The 21706-nt window shown below is 39.2% G+C and overlaps 1 protein-coding gene across 4 annotated transcripts in view; it reads left to right on the top strand.

The window, feature by feature from the left end:
• LOC122563195 (copine-8-like) overlaps positions 1–21706 on the top strand; it is a 583848-nt gene that overhangs the window by 356939 nt on the left and 205203 nt on the right. For all 4 annotated transcript variants that reach the window (XM_043716737.1, XM_043716734.1, XM_043716735.1 and 1 more), the window contains one exon: positions 8336–8377. In XM_043716737.1, coding sequence (XP_043572672.1) covers positions 8336–8377 — 42 coding nt within the window. The remainder of the gene's footprint in view (positions 1–8335; positions 8378–21706) is intronic.

Below are 21706 nucleotides of genomic sequence, written 5' to 3'. Positions count from 1 at the left end.
GACCTTCTAGACCCCAGGGCTCAGGTTACTATCCCCTAATAATCGACTTTCCCAAGCCCTGATGTAGATTAATGGGGCTTGAGTGACAGTGCATTCCTCCATCCTTGATCATATTACATCTGAATTCTGGTTTTTAAGATAAGTTGTGCATGTCTTGCAGATTGTATAACTGTTCTAACTTGTGCAGTACAGAGTTTTGATGCAAAGCTGTGGTATTTTATGGCTTTATTCTCTTGATAATTCCTCTAGGTCTCCCCTTTTGTTGACTTTAAAAATAAAGATTACTGAACACTTACGAATTGTGTGAAAAATTAGTCATCTGTTCTGAGATCATGACACAATTTGGTGATCTTGTCCAGGTTCATAGCAATTCGGAATGAGTTTCTCTCCAGCCTTACCATCAGGTACAGTATAATATTAGCATAGCTTGCTGCTGAGTGGTTTGGCCTGAACTTGCATTAAGACTTAAAGATCCCAGGTGAGTTCAGAGTTGCAGAAGCAGGAAATTTGACAGTGGTCCAGAAGTATGACATAGAAAAAATAAAAAGGCAGAAATTAATTCATGGTGATGCGCCAAGTCACTGAGATGTAATTTTTTTTTGGGTCTTATGCCAAAAAAAGGTAAAGGTAAAGTAAGCTTAAAGTGTGGAGCAAGATGTATGGCTCCCAATGTCGAGATAGGCCTCACCAGATTTCTTAGTCTGCCACAAATTTCACCACAGCCAACATGGCTTAGATCCTATAAGAATTCAACCCAATGAGATGAACTTACAAAGGAGGGATGAGAAGAGAAGATAGAGATCATAATCATAAAAACAATTGGTGAGGAGAATTATTTAACCTATCCTTCCATTAAAAATGATCGCTGACATTACCTGTTGAATAACTCCATAGTTTTGCTAGCTCTGCTAGCTTGATGATTAATCAGGACATATTTCATGAAATCAGTCCTGAACTTGTATTTGACAGTCTTGTAGAAATGTCCTTTTGTCCTACATTCATGCTTTAATTTGAAATAATCTTTAAGATTCATCTTTTCTATTCAATATAGAGGTCTCATTCTCCTTTGTCATCCACATCTTTTCAAGGCCAATCTTTACAACCTTATTCATAACTCAGTCACCTGACACAGGAATTAGTTTGTGAATCTTCTCTAGAATTGTAAATATAATTTTTTTGTCACTGAGCCATCATTCCCTATGGGTCAGAATACTACTGAAACATTTCACTTTTAACGATGTTTCTTTTATGAATTAAAAAAAAGTTCTGTTATATCATATTGCATAAAATATGGGATTTTCAGCCATTCAATCATGAGATATTGGAGAGCAATGTGATATTTTTCATACTGTTGATATAAACTTCTCTCTGTACCAAAAGCATGCCAGTTGTGAATTTACTTTGTGTGCTGACATGCTTTTTTTCCCCCATTTTATTGAATTGTCCTTCATGAAAAGCAGCCGTAGCCATTCCTATTCCACTAATCTCTCATTACCTCAACAGGAATCACAGCAGCCTTTGCTATCCTAGCCTAAGATGTTGAGCATCTTAAATCAAGTAAATGCTTGATGTTCTTTAATGCCTCATTTTACCTGACACTAGTGTGTACCCATACCTTCAATATTGATGCTGCTCTCACTTGACAAGGTGATAATGAAATTCAGTATTTGCTTGCATGAAGCCCTGTGCCTAACCTTTCGTCCTTGACATCCCATGACTTCATCAATTCAGAAACAAAATACACATATGCCTTTGAGTAAAATGTATTTTCAATGTGAAGGAAAAGTTGTTAAAGTGATCTAGATCCAACAGGAATACCAAAGCATGTTGTGTGTTTTAATAATTTTGTCTTTGAATTGATGTTACATTTGAATTATTTTCTTCAATTGGAAGACAACTGGGACATTTTTGTAGAAATTAGTGCAAGTTGTGCTCATCTTTCAAGCCTTAAAATGTGTTAAATCAGGAATTAAATAATATTTAGGTAAGCCTCTGACGTATCTGTGACTTTGATGGTTATTTAATTGTAGTCGAGAGTGTGGTGCTGGTAAAGCACAGCATGTCAGGCAGCATCCGAGGAGCAAGAGAATCAATGTTTCAGGCAAGAACTCTTCATTAGGAATGAGGCTTGTGAGCCGAGGGGATAGAGATTTAATTGTAATCTAGCTGAAGTTGGAGCCTGTGCAGTTCAGAGCATGTTTCTCTTTAGTCTTACCATGAAGTATAGTATAATAATTAACATAGTTTAACGGCTACTGAGAAGTTTGTTCTGAACTTTTATTAAGACTTGAAGAACCCAGATGAGTTCTGAGGAAGAGTCACTGGACCCGAAATGTCAACTTTGATTTCTCTTCACAGATGCTGCTGGACCTGCTGAGCTTTTCCAGCAACTTTTGTTTTTGTTCCAGATGATTTCAGGGTTGTAGAGGCAGGAAGTTTGAAAACCTCAGGCAAGCTGCCCATGCAATTATAACTCAGAAAGAGTTCTAAAACCATCACTTTCATTCTGAATTGACCCTCCTTCCTCAATTTTATTGTTGACTTTCCTGGCCCCTGGGAACTGTGCAGAAGCAGTAAATTTAAAAATGGATATGTGATTGTTCTAAAATACATTCATAAACATTCATTATAAATGGCAACAGGTACATGAGTGGCTATCTGGGGTTTGATAGCCTTTCACATTTTGAATAAACCTCCCAATGCTCTTCCACCCATTGTGTGGGTGTTAGCTTTGAGCCTTTTCTTTAGGGTGCACTGGAACAGGCTTTTTTTTTTCTGTAAATTACTAACCTTCCCAGCACCCTTCTTGTCCTGTTTCTATTTATCACTTGACTCCACGGCTGGCTCCAATAATGTGTCTGACTTGCAGGTTTGCACATTAAGACAGGTTGAGATTCCAGTTGTGTCACAGAACTCAGAGTTTAACACATTAGTCAGATCCCTACCTGATTCTACTAGAAGCCTTTCCCAAACTTTTTGTGGCAAGTAATAGTATGTTGGGAATGTAATGGAACATATGGCTATCATTTTAACCACATGTCCATTTCTATGCCATCAATCTTTCAGTATAGCAGCTGGTAATGGTTAACAAATTTTCAAAAGTCTTTACTGTTTTAATTGCTGATGAGTATTAAACTTCATGTCTCTGATTCATTTCCCATTTTATGCTTTTAAACATGAGAGGGTTGATAAATGTCAATGGCATAATTAACATGGCTATGGGTTTTGTTTTGTTTTGTAAATTACTTTTACTGATTAAGTTTAATAACTTGGCACATGGACGAGCCAAGTAAACAGTACTGTTTAGTTACGTAAAATCTGGTCAGTCACAGGTTGGGGATTGATAGTGACGAAAATGTTTTGTTTTGTGTGTGATAATCTTGTTTTCATATGAACCAGATTACCACTTACCAATATATTAAGACTTTGGTAAAAACAATTTTTCAAAAATATAACTCTTCTGTGCTGACTCATGGATGGTTTTACATCAAGTGACAAATTTATTGATATGTAAAAAGTATCATAGAATCCCCACAATGTTGAAACAGGCCCTTTGGGCCAACAAGTCCACACCAACCCTCCGAAGAGTAACCCACCCAGCCCCATTCCGCTATCCTATTATCCTACATTTACCCCTGACTAATGCACCTAACTTAGACATCTCTGAAAATTATGGGAAATTTAGCATAGCCAATTCATCTAACTGCACATCTTTGGATTGTGGGAGGAAACCAATGCAGACACAGAGAGAATGTGCTAACTCCCCACATACAGTCACCAAGGCTGTATCAAACCTGGGTCCTTAGTACTGTGAGGCTGCAGTGCTAACCACTAAGCCACCATGCCACATAAACTTAAGAATGAATTATTTTTCTGAAATCAAAAGCAACTTTGAAACATGTTTGCTTCCAGATTGGTAATTATACTCAAATTAGAAACTCTATCCTAAAGTATCATATAAATGAAGCAGGATATATTTAATAAAATTATTTTTGTCCACTTACATTCACAGTTGCTGCACTCCCATTACATTTTGTACCCATCTGGGAATCTACTTCTCCTGTGCATTCCATAATCCTCAAATAGACTGGCAGGCTATAGTAAACGACTTTGTCTTGTTGCTTATGCAGTTTGTACATCATCAACCTTTTAACATATTGATCCTGCGAAGCTACTGGAACAATGTCATTACAAACCAGACTATAGGCATACACATGTGTAATGTCTCCATTTCAAATTTTTAAAGGTAACGTCCACTTTGACAAGGGCAAAAGAAATGTGATAGAAAATTAGCTGTCTGTTATACTGTCCAATTTTCCTTAAAAAGGAAAATAAGGCAAGGTGTATAATGTGCACCCTATTCGTTGGGTCCCTCTTTGGTATCATCATAAAGTTAAATTTTACTTCTAGAAAAACAAAATATGGGAGAGAACCGATGTGATGAAATACCATTTTCTGTAAAAAAAGGAAAATTTTAGCTGGGCATGTTAAGCATTTGTAAATGAGCATCTCACTGCATCAATTCAGTAATAAGTTATAAGGAATTGTTTTATTACTATAAGCTACTAAATTAAAATTAACAATGCAATTTACATATAAGGAGAAAGTAGAAACAATCCAGCTATGCTCTCAGCATTTTTTCTTGTATTCCTATTTGTTATCTCAGCATGTTTTTGTTTTAATCTTCTTCTTCCTATTTGATCCAATATAAAAAGAGAAATTAGCACTGAATTACTTTGATTCCCTGGTGTCAGATGGCACTGCATGCCCCTACCTGTGCGATATTTATGTGATATTCCTCAATTACATCAATGAAGATTGTCCTGCTGCTAACAGTCCTCGCTTCTGTCTTTCCTCAGAGGAAATAATACAAATTCTGCATAGCAACACAAGAAGTGGAGTTATGTGAACACACTTCTCTCATACGCTTCTCAGAAAATTCCTCAGTGCTCCTGATATCTGGCAGAAGATTGGCAGAAACAAATAGTGTATATCAGAATTTCTGCCCTTCTTCCACAATCATGCTACAGCAGTCAATTGGGACAATCTCAGTTTCTGTTGACTCTATTGCCATCAAGCAGTGCATTTGAAATACTAATTACTGCGTTAAGATGTTTTCAACATACCTTCTTCAGCTGTTTGGCCAATTACCTTTAACTTGAGGTTATCCACTAATAAATTACTTATTTGCTCTACCTAAACCCTTCCTGATTTTAAATTCTTAAAACTCCTCTTAGCTTTCATTGCAGTAAGAAACAGAACCATCACTTCACCCATCTGTTTCCATGTTTGTAATCCCTCATTCCAGGGGTGGCACAATGGCTCAGTGGTTAGCACTGCTGCCTCATAGCACCAGTGACCTGTGTTCAATTCCAACCTTGGGCAGCTGTCTGTGTGGAGTTTGCACGTTCTCCCTGTGTCTGTGTGGGTTTCCTCTGGGTGCTCTGGTTTCTTCCCATAGTCAAAAGATGTGCAGGTCAGGTGAATTGGCCATGCTAAGTTACCCATAGTGTTCAAGAATGTGTAGGCTAGGTGCATTAGTCAGGGGTAAACATAGGGTAGGGTAGAGGAATGGGTCTGGGTGGGTTACTCTTTGGAGGGTCGGTATGGACTTGTTGGGCTGAAGGGCCTGTTTGCATACTGTCGGGATTCTATTCCTGGAAATGTTTCACTTTTTTTCCCAAACCTCTTCCAAACTCTGCAGAAGGATACACACTGCTTCTGTAATGTTTATGTAGATTTCACTTTCTGGCCGTTAAATTCTATGCCTCAATGTACAAAGCCCAGGATTCCATCTTGATCAAATGAATTTTGGCAGTTCAAAAAGGCAGATCCTCACCACCTTCTCCAGATGGGCAAAAATGCTGGCCAGGCCAGTGGAGCTGTCATTCCCTGTATGAATAAAAGGTTTTTTGGAATAAACCGCTTTTAAGGTCTGTTCGTAATGTTTAATTGTTTTTGCAAAATTACACCTAGATCGTTCTGTTTTGTGGCCTTTTTACAATTTTAGGATGAAAAATGTTCGTTACCTAACATTTAGGTTAGTACGGTTAGATCCAGGGGGAGCTAGCCAGTTGGATACAAAATTGACTTGAAGGTATGAGGCAGAGGATGGAAGAGGGTTGCTTTTCAGACTGGACGCCTGTGATCAGTGATGTGCCGTTAGGATCTGTGCGGTGTTCATTGCTTTTCATCGTTTATATAAATGATTTGGATGTAACTATAGGAGGTATGGTTGGTAAGTTTGCAGGTGACACCAAAATAGATGGTGTAGTGGACAGTGAAGACAGTTATCTTGGAGTACAATGGAACCTTGATCAGATGGGCCAATAGGTTGAGGAGTGGCAGATGGAATTTAATTTATATAAATGTGAGGTGTTGCATTTTGCTAAGGCAAAACAGGACATGACTTATACAGGTAATGTTAGGGTCGTTGGCAGTGTTGCCGAACAAAGAAACCTTAGGGTGCAGATGCCTAGTTCCTTGAAAGTGGAATCACAAGTAGACAGAATGATGAAGAAGGCATTTAGCACGCTTGCCTTCAATGGTGAGTGTATTTAGTTTAGGAGTTGGGATGTCATGTGTGGCTGTGCAGGACCATTGATGAGGATACTTTTAGAATACTGCATACAATTCTGGTCACCCTTCTAGAGGAGAGATGTTGTTAGACTTGAGAGAGATGTTGTTACACTTGAGAGAGTGCAGTAAAGACTTATGAGGATGTTGCCAGGACTGAAGGGTTTGAGTTATAGGAAAAGACTGAATAGGCTACCACTTGTTTCCATGGAGCCTCGATGGTTGAGGAGGGACCTTATAGAGATTTATAAAATTATGAGGTGCATTGATAGGGTGAATACCAAGGTCTTTTTCCTAGGATGGGAAGTCTAAAGCTAGAGGGAATAGGTTGAATGAGAGAGGGGAAAGATTTAAAAATGACCTGAGGGGTAACATTTTCACACAGAGTGTAGTGCATGTATGAAATGAGCTGCCAGAGGAATTGGTGGACAGGCATTGGTGAAGGCAGGTGCAATTACAACACTGAAAAGGCATCTGGATGGGTACATGAAAAGGAAGGGTTTAGAGGGATATGAGGCAAGTGCTGGAAATGGGGCTAGGTCAGATTGGGATGTCTGGACAGTGCGGACAAGTTGGACCAAAGAGTCTGTTTCTGTGCTATATGACTCTACCTGCATTAAAAGCAAATTTTCCAATGAACTAAATGTCTATATCATAAAGGTTAGCCTGGTCATATTGTATGTTAAAATTCCAAACTCAGATGTTCCATTTTTCCGATATCCTTGTAGGATTTAAACAAGTATATAGGAAGGATTTTTATTAAATTGGAGAGGGTTCAGAAAAGATTGAGCAGGATGTTGCCAGGACTGGACAGTTTGAGTTATAAGGATTTAGATTAAATTCCCTACCGAATGTAAATAGGCCCTTCAGCCCAACAAGTCCACACCGACCCTCTGAAGAGTAACCCACCCAGATCCATTCCCCTACCATATATTTACCCATGACTCTATGGGCAATTTAGCATGGCCAATTCATCTGGATTGTGGAGGAAGCCAGAGCACCCAGAGGAAACCCACGCAGAGTTGGGGAGAATGTGCAAACTCCACACAGACAGTCAGCTGAGGCAGGAATTGAACCCGGGTCCCTGGCGCTGTGAGGCAGCAGTGCTAGCCACTGTGCCACCCCATAGACTGGGGCTCCTTTCACTGGAATGCAGAGGGTTGACGGGGTACCTTAGAGGTCTCTAAAATCATGAGGGGCATAGATAAGGTGAATGGCAAAGGTCCTTTCTCTCGGGTGGGGAACTTCAAATTTAGGGTCATATTTTTAAGTGAGAGGAGAAAGATTTAAAAGGGACCTGAGGGGCAACTTTTTCACAGAGGGTGGTTCATGTGTGGAATGAACTGCCAGAGGAAATGGTAAATGTGGATATAATTACAACATTTAAAAGTAATTTAGATAGGTGCATGAATAAGAAAGGTTTCAAGGAATATGGACCAAATGCAGGCAAATAAATTAAGTTAGTTTGGGAAACTTGGTCAGCATGGACTGAAGGATCTATTTCCATGCTGTATGATGTATGAGTCTGTAAGTAAGCAATTACTTGCCGGTAGTCCACAAATGGGTTAGTACATTTTACAAGGATAATTAGGTCCCAACAATGCTTCAAAATCTGACTCATCTAACTTACAGAAATTGTAATCACAGCATCTTTCTTTGGAATTACAGAGAATGTTAACTGTAACAGGTAATCATCTTAAATAATTAACTCACCTCTAGTTTGGCATAGGGTATTAATTATTTTTTTCTTTCTTTACAGAACAATCAAGGTGGAGGTATACGACTGGGACAGAGATGGGAGGTAAGAGTTATGCATTTTAATGACACGTGAAATAGGAATGATCCACTGGAACATAGTTACATTAGATCTGATCAGCCAGAAAGCCAGGCCCTGTTACGTTCTGCATCTTAATTGGCTCTTGTGAGTTCTGGAAAGATCAGATACCGTCTGGTCTGCAGTAATTTATGTGTCAGGCTGGTGGGTATCTTTGCGATTATCATGAATTTTGCTGTGTGCAGCTTCTTAATGGTTGACTCACTGAAGCTCGCTGATTAACTGTTGCACGGTTCAGTGTAATTCACATAATACCATATGTGTCACTGTTTGTACTGACTACTTGTGTTAACAGGGGCTTCAGTTAAATTTCAATGTACAATATCTATTGGCACAGTGGCTTTTTCTTGCTCTCCATATTTCACTCACGTTTTTAAAAAATTCACATTTATGTTATCAGTAATTCTAAATGTCAGAAGCATCATGTGATAAAGTAACTGGGAATGCAGCACTAAATAATGTTTAATGAGAACTGGATAGGAATCTGAGTAGGCACAGGATTGAAGGTTATAGTGGTTAACTGTGATAATTATGTATAATAGAGAACAAAATTAATCTTCTGGTCTGAAATCACATCTGGAATTGAATTCTGCATCATTCTCTCTCTGTTCATCCCACCAATATCAGCCATCAAGGCCTACTCTCTGGAATTATCTTCCTAAATTCCTCTCCCCTTCGATTTCCCTTTACTTCATTATGAGCCAATCTTGAGCTCTGGCTTTCATTGAAGGTTATAGTGGTTAACTGTGATAATTATGTATAATAGAGAACAAAATTAATCTTCTGGTCTGAAATCACATCTGGAATTGAATTCTGCATCATTCTCTCTCTCTGTTCATCCCACCAATATCAGCCAACAAGGCCTACTCTCTGGAATTATCTTCCTAAATTCCTCTCCCTTTCGATTTCCCTTTACTTCGTTATGAACCAATCTTGAGCTCTGGCTTTCGACCAAGCTTTTGGTCACTTCCTAACACATCTCCTTTGTCTTGATATGCATTTTCTTCATTGAAACACATTGGCATGTTTTTATACTTTGACGGCACCATTTTACTGTTAGATTGATGTTCTGAAATGTTATTAGGGTTTTGAGGGAATTTTCTTTTTGATTTTATTCTTTCACTGCTAACCTGATCACCCATGCTATTAAGATAATTAATTTCAGGTCTGGCCTGAGATTCAATGTTTGCCTCTACATTTAGGTTATGGCTTGGAATATTGCATAAATTGGTCGTTTTTGTTTTGCCCCTTTTCTCTGATCTTTCTGATGATTATTTATTTTCTTCTTAATAAGAATCCTTAACTCAGCATTACATGAAGTTGAATAACCTGTTCTAAGGAAGGGTCACTCGACCCAAAACGCTAATTTTGATTCTCTCCACAGGGCGGCACGGTGGTTCAGTGGTTAACACTGTTGCCTCACAGCACCAGGGACCCAGGTTGATTCCAGCCTCAGGAATTATCTTCCTAAATTCCTCTCCCCTTCGATTTCCCTTTACTTCATTATGAGCCAATCTTGAGCTCTGGCTTTCGCCCAAGGTTTTGGTCACTTCCTAACACATCTCCTTTGTCTTGACATGCATTTTCTTCATTGAAGCACATTGGCATGTTTTTATACTTTGATGGCACCATTTTACTGTTAGACACAGGTTAACACTGTTGCCTCACAGCACCAGGGACCCAGGTTGATTCCAGCCTCAGGCGACTGTCTGTGTGGAGTTTTCACATTCTCCCCATGTCTGCGTAGGTTTCCTCCCACAATCCAAAGATGTGCAGGTCAGGTGAATTGACCATGCTAAATTGCCCGTAGTGTTAAGCGCATTAGTCAGAGGGAGGTGGGTCTGGGTGGGTTGCTCTTCGGAGGGACGGTGTGGGCTTGTTGGACTGAAGGGCCTGTTTCCATACTATAGGTAATCTAATCTAATCAAATCAGATACTACCAAACCTGCTGAGCTTTTCCAGTCATTTCTGGTTTTGGTTCTGAATAATCTGTTGGCACTTGCTCTGTCACTCCATTCATAGCTAAATCTGTATTGTGTCTAAATTCACTTGATTCATGAAATTAAAGTTCTGTTAGCATTTTTCTAAAGTTAATTCTGATGCATTCTACATGCTGGGAGGAAATTGACTCCAACCGCTCACTGTTAAAAAACACAGCAAAGTCCATGTTTCAGATTTTACTTTAACATAAAGTAAACTTTTGCTGAGAAGTCTTGCTTTCAGAAATACATTTACATCGCTTCACTTTTTAAAAAGTGGATTGCATCTCCATTGTTCTAACATTGGACTCACAAAGGAAACAATAAGAGTATTTTTTCCCATCAATTTAAGAAATGTTCAACATGAAATATTTTGAAGTGACATCAATATGGATAAAGTTGCTTAATTTTTAATGTGTCTCTGGCTATAGTTTCACAATATGGTGTGAACCAAGAATTTATGTAATTGCTCTAACTGTAATAGGAGACTTGCACCATCTCCTAATCCCCCTACTTCACAGGACACAAGATCAATTTAGTTGTTTTACTCAATTCTTGATATGGTCAGTCGTATGCTTGCTCTAAATTAGACTTAAAATAAAAAGATCCATCAACAAAATTTCTTTACTAAGTGCAACATTTTTGATTTATTATAAAACAAAACCAATTAATTGAAAATGCAAAAAGTGAGCAGTTGTCTTTAGGGTGGATGCAATTTGCTCAAGAAATACAATATCAAGAGCTTTTCCTGATGGTATTGAACAGGCAATCAGGCTTCACATTGAATTCTCAACAAGAGTACATCAGAAAGGCAGAGAAATGAACTTTGTAGCAATCTCCCTTCGCAGGCTTTTCTCCAACTGAAAGCCAAATAATCTCCAATTTAAACTAGCTTTTCCCTTCTCCTAATCATGAAATCAGTCATGTGTTTTCCCAGAAGTGAGTTCCTGTTGTTTCCAAAGAATGTCCTGTTTAAATAAAAGAAATCCAATATCTAAAGTGACATTTTAGTGACCCCCTTAAAAAAGGAATCCAGTTGTCTCCATGGAACTTGAAATAAATCTGTTTTTTCATAATCCTCCAAAACTCAGGTCTTCAAAAAAATATTAAATGTGAAGCCTTCATAACAATTTCGGCCTTGGAGAAAACAAAATACTGTTCTCAAATGTGTTAATTAAGGCACGCACAAAGTCTGTTTCCCTCGTTACATATAACCTATATACTGAAACCTTACACTTTCATGGAATTCACTGTGATTCAAACAGTTGCATTATTCATAAAACATTGCATTAAAACAATGTAATTGCCAATGTGAACAATCTTTGAGTGATAAAACTGAATAGTAAACTACATTGGACCAGTCTGATATTCTCTTTTTTTCTTGAATTTTACCACAAAAGTTAAAGGCTACAATCAGCACGAGCCAATGTTTCCCTGGGTACATATACTTCAAAACGCAATAGCAATTATAGGGTTTCCTCTTCCCCTGTAGAATATTTCCTGTGATGTCAAATCAGGTTTTTGAGAAAATATCCAACTGGCTTCTCTATTCTTGATTCGTCTTCTTGTAATAGGATTACTCCTACAACAAGATTACTAGCACTCATTGCTATCTTGAAGGTCAAATTGCTTTCAACCTCTCAAACTCATGCTGAGTACTCCTCTGACCATATTACATTGGCTCTCTTTTGTAACAAATTTGTCAGTGGAGCAACCATATTACTAAAGTTTGGTACAAACCTGCGATAGAAACCACACAACCCAAATACCTCATAATTCCTCATTTAGTTTTAGAGAGAGGGAAGTTCACCACAGTTTTTACTTTTATTGTTGTTGGCAGTAATTGGCCTTGCCCTGCTATATGCCTTAGGAAAGTGACCACACTTTTCCAAATTCATTTTTGGTTAGGCTTATTACTAAATTGGTTGATTTCAATTTTGTTGATACAGTTTCTAATTGTTTCAAGTGGCCTTTCTAAGTGCACTGTATCCCAATACATTGTCAAGATAAACCACACAGATAAGTGGTTACCACTTGATGAATTAGTCTCTGAAAAGTGGCAAGGACAGTTTCTACCCCTGATGGCATCACTCAGTAGTGGCAAAGATTGTCTGGTACGGCAAAGGCTGATATTGTCTTCGTTCGGAACGTTAGAGGAACCTGTCAGTACCACTGCAACAATTTCATTATGGTATGAAATATCACACAGCCAACTCTGTCTATTAGTTTTATGATTGAGGAATTGGATAGGAATCTCTCTTTGTTAATACATTGACCTTCGTGTCGTTTGTGCAGAATCCAGTTGAACCATAAACTCAGGCGCTAACATGACTGGAGAACTCCAGCTGTTTTGATTGAGTTCAATTTGGCAGTCTCCCAATATGGATTTCTGGTTTTACATGGGCCAGTTTCTGTGGACCTGAGGCTACTGTTTTGTGGAAGAGGCTCCTCCCACATTCACATCATATGTTGCAAAAGTTAGACCCCCTGGTTGGTCCCGAAAGGCTTCTTTCAATTTTACAGGTAGCCTTGTGACATGTCCTCATTGTTTTGCGTCTAAATATGAAAGCACAGTGCCTAGCCTCCAGAATAGTTCACTGTTAGCCAGCTGGTTGGGAGAGGGCTCGTTTAGTTCTTCTGCCTCATTGTCATTATCTTTTTCAACCTCCACTGACCTTACTACTTGACATCCCATTGTTTGTTTATCCTCCTCCTAACAATGGTATTGCTTTTGTATATTGACATGACTCAGCCAATTCTTTTTCCCAGCAACCTAGGATGTCAATCAAATAATAACCAATCTTTTTGACTATCCTATATGGACCACTGAGTTATGCTTTCCATGATTCACCCGATAAAGGCAATGATACCAATACTTCCTCCCCTGGTTGAAATATTTGTCTTCTTTGGCATGTTTCCTGCCCGTTTCTTCATTTTGCTTGTGAAATTTCAAGCTGAGCCATTGGCTCCTGTGAACTGCTTTCTGATCATGGATATGGAAGGATTTTATTCTTGTCTGAGATGTGAATGTTGCAGTCAAGGCTGGCATTTGTTACCTGTTCCTAGTTTCCCCTGATTTGATCTTCAGGTCATTTCAAATTCAACCACATTGCTATGGGTCCCATGTAGGACAGACCAGGTGAGGATAGTGGGATTTGCTTCCCTAAAGGGCATTAGTGATCCAGATGGGTATTTACAGCAATCAACAGTGGCAAAACAATGGCATGATCACTATTAGGCTAGCTTTAATTCCAGATTTTATTGAATTCAACTTTTACCAAATTCAAATTTTACCGTCTCCCATGGTGAGATATGAACTCATGTTCTTAGACTATTATCATGGGTTCACAATTACCCACCCAGTTAAATTAACAGCAAGTCACTTCGTCCCATAATATGTAGAGTTAATTCCTTTGTTCTAAAATGTTTTCCTTGATTTGATCATAAGATAAAACCAGAGTAGGCCATTTGGCTCATCGAATCTGCTCTGTCATTCAATAAGATCATGATCTGAGAACCCTCAACCCCTCTTTCCTTCCTTATTCCCAACACTATTAATTCTTTCACTGATTAAAAATCTGTCATTCTCAACTTTGAATATGTTGAAGAACCAACCCTCTGTGGTAAAGAATTCTGCACATCTATGACCCTCTGAGAGAGAAATAAAATCCTCCACGTCTCTGTTTTGAATCCTCCACGTCTCTTATTCTGAGATTATACCCTTTGGTCCTAGACTCTCCCACAAGGGGTGGTGAAAGTGAGGACTGCAGATGCTGGAGATTAGAGGCGAGAGTGTGGTTCTGGAAAAGCACAGCAGGTCAGGCAGTAGCGGAGGAGCAAGAGAATCGACATTTAAGGCAAACGTTTCTCCTAGTGAAGGGATTTTGCCCAAAACGTTAATTCTCCTGCCCCTTGGATGCTGCCTGACCTGTTGTCCTCTCCCACAATGGGGACCAACCTTTCTGCATCTACTCTGTCAAGTCTGTTAAGAATTGTAGATGTTTCAATAAAGTGTCTTCTCATTTTTAAAAAAATTCCTACGAGTATAAGCCTAATTCATTCAGCTTCTTCTGATAAAACATGTCCTCTATACCAAGAATCAATCTAATGAGACTGTTATGGACTGCCTCAAATATGGTCTTTCGTTAAGGGGACCAAAACTATGCCAGGTGTGGTCTGACTAGTGCCTTGTATGGTTTTAGCAAAACCTCTAATTTTATACCCTACTCCCTTAGAAATGAAGGTGACTGCTGGACATGCACATGGATAGCAGTGAGTTGATGGGTGCGTAGGTTAAGTTACTATATTTTACATTAGGATAAAACCCTCGGCACAACATCATGGGCCTAAGGGCCTGTTCTGTGCTGTACTTTTCTATGTTCTATGTTCTGATTTCCCTTTATCTATCCTACTAGTTGCAGTTTAGTTTCAGATGATCTCTTAACTCATGTTCATAAATGAGAAGAGTTGAAACTGCTGGACTGATTTGATGAATCTAAGGTGGCCGGTATCTCTAAGCTTTCTTCACAGCTGAAATACACTTATCCAGGCAACATCCCAGTGAATCCTCTGTGCACCCTTCGTAGTTCAATCACATCTTTCCTAAAGTGTAATAATAGAACTGCACACAGTACTTCAGCTGTAGCTGAATTAACAATCGAAGTAGTTTCATGTCAATCTCCCTGATCATGTATGCCGTACCTCAACTAATATAGGAAAGTATCCCATATGCCTTCTTTGCCACCCTATCCACCTGTCCTGTGGCATTTAGGATCTATGGGCATGCACACTAAGGTCTGTTTTATCCTCTGTTAAACCCATCATTCACTGTGTATCACCTTGCCTAGTCAATCCTCTCAAAATGCATTACCTCATACTTTGCAGAATTAAAATCCATTTGCCACTATCCTGCTGATCTGACCAGTCCACCTATAACATCTTGCCATCTCAGGCTTTCCTCGCCACTATTCACCACCCCAATAATTTTGTTTCATCTGCGAACTTACTGATATTCACTCCTTTTCATGTCTGGATCATTAGGTTGCACTACAAACAGCAAGAGATCCAACACAGAATCTTGTGGAATGACACTGGACACAGGCTTCCAGTCACAAAAAAAAGCCTTCAGCCATTACCTTCTCCGTGCTGCTTCTAAGCCAATTTTGAATCCAGTTTGCCAAATTGCACTGAATCTCATAGACTTTTACTTTCTTGACCAGTTTCCCATGCAATACGTTGCCAAAACCTTGCTAAAGTCCACGTAGACTGCATCAACTGCACTATCCTAATGTACATTACTCATCATCACCTCAAACAACTCAATCAAACCTGTCAGACATGATTACCCTTGATAAAAACATGCTGACTATTCTTGATGAATCCTAGCCTCTCCATCTCCATCTCCCAGAAATCTTTTTCCAAATGTTTATCCACGACAGATGTTAGACTCACAGGGGCCTATACTTCCCTGATTTATTCTTAATACCTCCTTGAATAATGCTACTACATTAGCTGTCCTCTAATCCTCGCAGATCTCTTGTGTGGACGGAGAGAATTAGAAAAATTAATGCAGGGCCCCTTCAATCACCTCCCTTACCTCACACAGAGCCTGGGATAAGTCTCAACTGCCCTAGGAATTTATCAAATTCTAAACCTGTTCGATTGGCCAGAATCAACTCTGTCTCATTGCTAATCTATTCAAATATACCACAGTTGCTCTCCCTGATTTCTATACCTAATCTTCATTGGGGCGGCATGGTGGCGCAGTGGTTAGCACTGCTGCCTCACAGCGCCAGAGACCTGGGTTCAATTCCTGCCTCAGGCGACTCTCTGTGCAGAGTTTGCACATTCTCCCCATGTCAGCGTGGGTTTCCTCCGGGTCCTCTGGTTTCCTCCCACAATCCAAAAATGTGCAGGTTAGGTGAATTGGCCATGCGAAATTGCCCGTAGTGTTAGGTGAAGGGGTAAATGTAGGGGAATGGGTCTGGGTGGGTTACGCTTCGGCGGGTCGGTGTGGACTTGTTGGGCCTAAGGGCCTGTTTCCACACTGTAAGTAATCTAATATCTACAATATCCCTTTATTCAGTCTTAAATGTTCCTTGATATTCAGATTTCTCTAGATTGCTGGTTCCAACACCTTTAATTGAAGATGTTGACCCAGCACTCTTACTGTTTTCTTTTTGAATGAAACTCACTGCTCTGCTGTATCATTTCCGAGAAGTAGCTGCTTCCAGTCCACTTCGACTAGATTCTGTTTTATCAAATTAAAATCAGCCTTATCCCAGTTCAGAACATTAATTTAATGTCTTTCTTTGTTCTTTTCCATAACTATCATAAGTCTTAATGGATTATGGTCATTACCATGAAACTCTCGCATGGATACTTATACCACTTGCCTGGCTTTGTTCCCGGAAATTAGGTTCAGCATCACACCCTCTCTTGCAGGACCTTCTATGTGCTGATTTAAAAATCGCTCCAACAAACATTTTAAGAATCTGTGCCCTCTACGTCTTTCACATTTTGTCTATCCCAGTTAGTACTGAAGAGTTGAAATCCCCTACTATTATTTTGTTTTAACACTTCTCTGAGATCCTAACTGTATGAATCAAAGTGTTGTTTGGCAACTGCTCTTAAGACCACAGATAACTAGAGAGCCGTGAACACAGCCCGTTCCACCGCACAAACCAGCCTCCCATTCATTGACTATCTATTTTTCCCACTGCTTCAGCAAAGCAGCCAACATAAGCAAAGATCCTTCTCACCCTGGTTATACTCTCTTCCAAGCTTTGCTGTTGGGCAGAAGTTATGAATAGATTCAAGAACTTTATCTTCCCCACTGTTATCAGACTTTCATACAAACCTGTTAAATGTTAATTCTGATCTGCCTCTGCACCTTCTTTGCAGCTGTAACACGCTATTCTGCACGCTGTTCTGCTACTCTGACGCACTTTGTATGGTACAATCTGCCTATATAACATGCAAAATAATACTTTTCACTGTATCTCAGTGTATGTGACAACAACAATCAATCAATTTGCATACAAACTGTCATTCTATTTCTTCCTGTCTGTTGGCAGCTTTATAGAATGCTCCTAGGAATGCAATTGTTCCATTTTGTTCCTAGATTTACTCACTTGGACTCAATACAGGAGCCCCTCACCATCCCACCTGAAGTTTCTATACCCTGGAATCTGTGGGTCATATGCTGAAGCCTTTAATTATGTTACACTCAGGTTGCTCGTAATTTCTTGAAAATAGCTTAGTTGTAAAATTGTAGGCTTAATGTGACTGAATCTCCATCAGTAAACCGATCATGTGAAGAACTGAGTTAACTTCTTCACCATTTCAGCTATTCAGCGTCAATTGTTCTCAAGAGAACAGCCTCTGGGAATTTTAGAAGGCATTGCAAAAAAATTAAACAGTTCCCTCCAGAGCATTGATTTGGACTGAAATCTTTACCCATTGAATGTTTCCTCAGACTCTGAAATGTCCTTCTTTAACTGTTCTAGCTCTCGAAGCTGGTATTCCAATAAATTACTCTTTTTCACTGTCCTGCCTCACTTTTGTTTTCACTTTTTCTTTACCTTTCCAATTCTAGTTCCAGCCTTTTAAATTCTTTTTCTCTTTCATCTTTCTGAAACACTCAGTCCCTACAGTGTGGAAACAAGACATTCGGCCCATCAAGTCCACTCCAAGCCTCTGAGGAGCATCCCATCCAGACTCACCCCTGTAACCCTGCATTTCCCATAGGTAATCCACCTAGCCTGCACATCCCTGGACAATATGGCCAATTTACCATGGCCAATTCACCTAACCTGCACATCTTTGGACTGTAGGAGGAAACCGGAGCACCCAAAGGAAACCCACGCTGACACGAAGAGAATGTGCAAATTCACATAGCCTTTGGATGGAATTCACATAGCCTGTGGATGGAATTGACCCGGATTCCTGGCGCTGTGAAGCAGCAGTGCTAACCACTGAGCCACCATACTACCCCTTTCTTTTACTTTTCTCTATTTTTCTTTTCCCTAATCTAGCTTCAATTTGTCCACCAATTCTATTAGCTTTCTTTTTTTTTTCTTTAAATCATGAAGGGATAAATCTTCCATCTCCACAAAACTCTTAGCAACTGCTAAATCTGTGTTGGTTTAATGATGCAGCAGAAGAAACTAAGCATATCATACCTCATCATATTTCAGTTCTTATTACCCCACTTTCAGAAGTACAGTCAGCATTGGTGCCTTGTTGCAAGCCCCTAACTTTATGCTATGATCAGGTGAAAAAAAGTTTTAGTCTCATTATTGCATGAATTCCAACACAAATGCAATTGTTTTACTGAGATCTTAGCATGATCACTCAGACTTTAGCAGAATAATATCCATCAACTGGATTTCTTTAATAAAAACAAACTCAACAAAGATGAAAAACTGGTCAACTCATAATTTGTTACCTGAAATTATAAGTGTTTACTCTTCTGCATAATCTAAAATGTGTACTCACATAAACCCACATACACACATGTATACACATACACACTCTCTCTCTCCAGAAAGAAAATGGAGTTGTTATGGCAAAGATATCCTTTGAGATGAAACACTTTAGGTCAACAACAGAGGAAAAGTAATTGAGGCACAGAATGTTACAATGATTGGCGATCAAGTGTTCTGGCACACATAAAGGCACTCAGCAGGCATATTTGTGCCTGGGGTCTTTGCAAAGGCACCTTGCTCAGAAATACAGTATTGAGAGATGTTCCAGATGCTCTTCAGAAGAACAGCTGAGAGATGAGCAAGGCAGGCCTTTCCTCAATTAAAAACTAAACAATCTCTAAGCAAAAATCTTCCACTCCCAGTCATAGATTTAGTGATCTGTTTCCCCAGATGGGAATTCAATCAATTAGCTGAAACCATGTGATTTCCAAGAACTGCCTTATTTTTTTAAAAATCCAACACTTAAAAGTGACCTGTCAGTGACCCCTTTAAAATCAATCCAGGTATCTCTAAAGGACATGAAATAAACCAATTTTCCCACAATCCTTCAAAACTCAAGTCCTCAAAAATATTAAGCAGGAAGTCTTCAAAATGTAATGAATGTGACCAGAATCTCTAAAAGCATTGAGATATCTGAATTTTCAAGCAGCTATTTTTGACTAAAAATAGGCAAGGCAGAATATTATTGGCCCTGTCTATTAATTCTTGTCTCCCAATTAACATCATTGCATTAAATTCTTGTCCAAGTTATTTTTAAGCATTTACTAATCTATTTAAAATAACGGAGTATAACAGAAACAAATTAATCCATGTGCCGGCTATAATTCACACAGGAACATAATCTCTAATCAGTGATTTAAAAAAACAGAAATTTCTCATTTGAAATAAACGTTTCATTCAGTGTATGGTTGTTGCAATCAGAAATAAGAGCCATTCTGTCCAACTCTACGATGGTCCCAATAGTAATAGGGTAATTTGAATAATTTAACTTCTTGTTGATTAGTTTGATTCTTAACTTGACTTTAATTGATGGCTTAATTCTTCATTTTAGTTGAGAAATGTCAATGTAACTATCATATTCAGTTTGGAAGTGAGGACTTAGGAATGGGGAAGTTTATTTTTAAGATTGGCTACATGTTAAACATGGCACATCTTGTCAAAGCAGAAAATATTTTTAGAAGAAGTAATTTATGCATAATAATTATCAATGTATCTAAATAATCCATTGCAACCATAATCATGAATCATTGAATTTAATTGGAACTATAGATATAGATATTATAGATTTAAAATATAAAACATGTTGCCTAGCTAAAAAGCACATTCTCCCCGTATCTGCGTGGGTTTCCTCCGGGTGCTCTGGTTTCCTCCCACAGTCCAAAAATGTGCAGGTTAGGTGAATTGGCCATGCTAAATTGCCCGTAGTGTTAGGGGAATGGGTCTGGGTGGGTTGCTCTTCAGAGGGTCGTTGTGGACTTATTGGGCCGAAGGGCCTGTTTCCACACTGTAGGGGACCAGCATTCTGGCAGGTAGGTTTGCTACTGCAACACAGCTGCGTTTAAACTAAATAGCGGGGAAGAGGGGACAAGTTTGGAAGTTTAAGAAGGAAATTGAAGGGAAAGTTAAAACAAGGGAAGTCAAGAAAGACAACGGTATCAATGAAGCAGAAAATTCAAAAAGGGACCATGCCTTAAGGTTGAATGAAATTGGGGTTGATAGGAAAGCTGAGGGCAGTAACAAATTAAAAATACCATATATGAATGCACGAAGTATTAGAAATAAGATGGCTGAGCTTGAGGCTTTTTTGGAAATTGGCAGATACGATATTGTGGGGATAACTGAGACGTAGATTCAAGTGGACAGGGCCTGGGAAATGAATATTCAAGGCTACACGTGCTATCGTAAGGACAGACTGACGGGCAGAGGGGGTGGGGTGGCCCTGTTGGTAAAGGATGATATTCAGTCCCTTGCGCGGGGGGACCTAGATTCAGGGGATGTAGAGTCAGTATAGATAGAGCTGAGAAATTCTAAGGGTAGAAAGACCCTCTTGGGAGTTAACTATAGGTCCCCAAACAGTAGTATGGATGTAGGGTGTAAGTTGAATCAGGAGCTGAAATTGGCCTGTCGCAAAGATGTTACTACAGTTGTTATGGGGGATTTCAACATGCAGGTAGACTAGGAGAATCAGGATGATATTGGACCTCAAGAAAGAGACTTTGTGGAGTGCCTCCGAGATGGATTCTTAGAACAACTGGTGCTGAAGCCTACCAGGGAGAAGGCAATTCTGGATCTGGTATTGTGCAACGAACCAGAATTGATCAGGGACCTCGAAGTGAAGAAGCCATTAGGAGGTAGTGACCATAGTACAATAAGCTTCAATCTGCAATTTGAAAGGGAGAGGGTACAATCGGTAGTGACAATATTTCAGTTGAATAAAGGGAACTATGGAGCTATGAGGGAGGAGCTGGCCAAAGTTCAATGGTGCAATACCTTAGCAGGGATGACAGTGGAGGAACAACGGCAGATATTTCTGGGTATAATGCAGAAAATGCAGGATCAGTTCATTCCAAAAAGGAAGAAAGAACGTATGAGGAGACAGGGGTGGCTGTGGCTGACTAGAGAAGTTAAGAAACATATAAAGTCAAAAGAGAAAAAGTATAACATAGCAAAGATAAGTGGGAAAACAGAGGACTGGGAAGCTTTTCAAGAACAACAGAGGATTACTAAGAAGGAAATACGCAGAGAAAAAATGAGGTACAAAGGTAAACTGGCCAAAAATATAAAGGAGGATAGTAAAAGCTTTTTTAAGTATGTGCAAGGCAAAAAAA

Source organism: Chiloscyllium plagiosum, chromosome 26, assembly GCF_004010195.1.
Source record: "Chiloscyllium plagiosum isolate BGI_BamShark_2017 chromosome 26, ASM401019v2, whole genome shotgun sequence".
Lineage (NCBI taxonomy): Eukaryota > Metazoa > Chordata > Chondrichthyes > Orectolobiformes > Hemiscylliidae > Chiloscyllium > Chiloscyllium plagiosum.
This window is presented reverse-complemented; position numbering and strand designations above follow the sequence as displayed.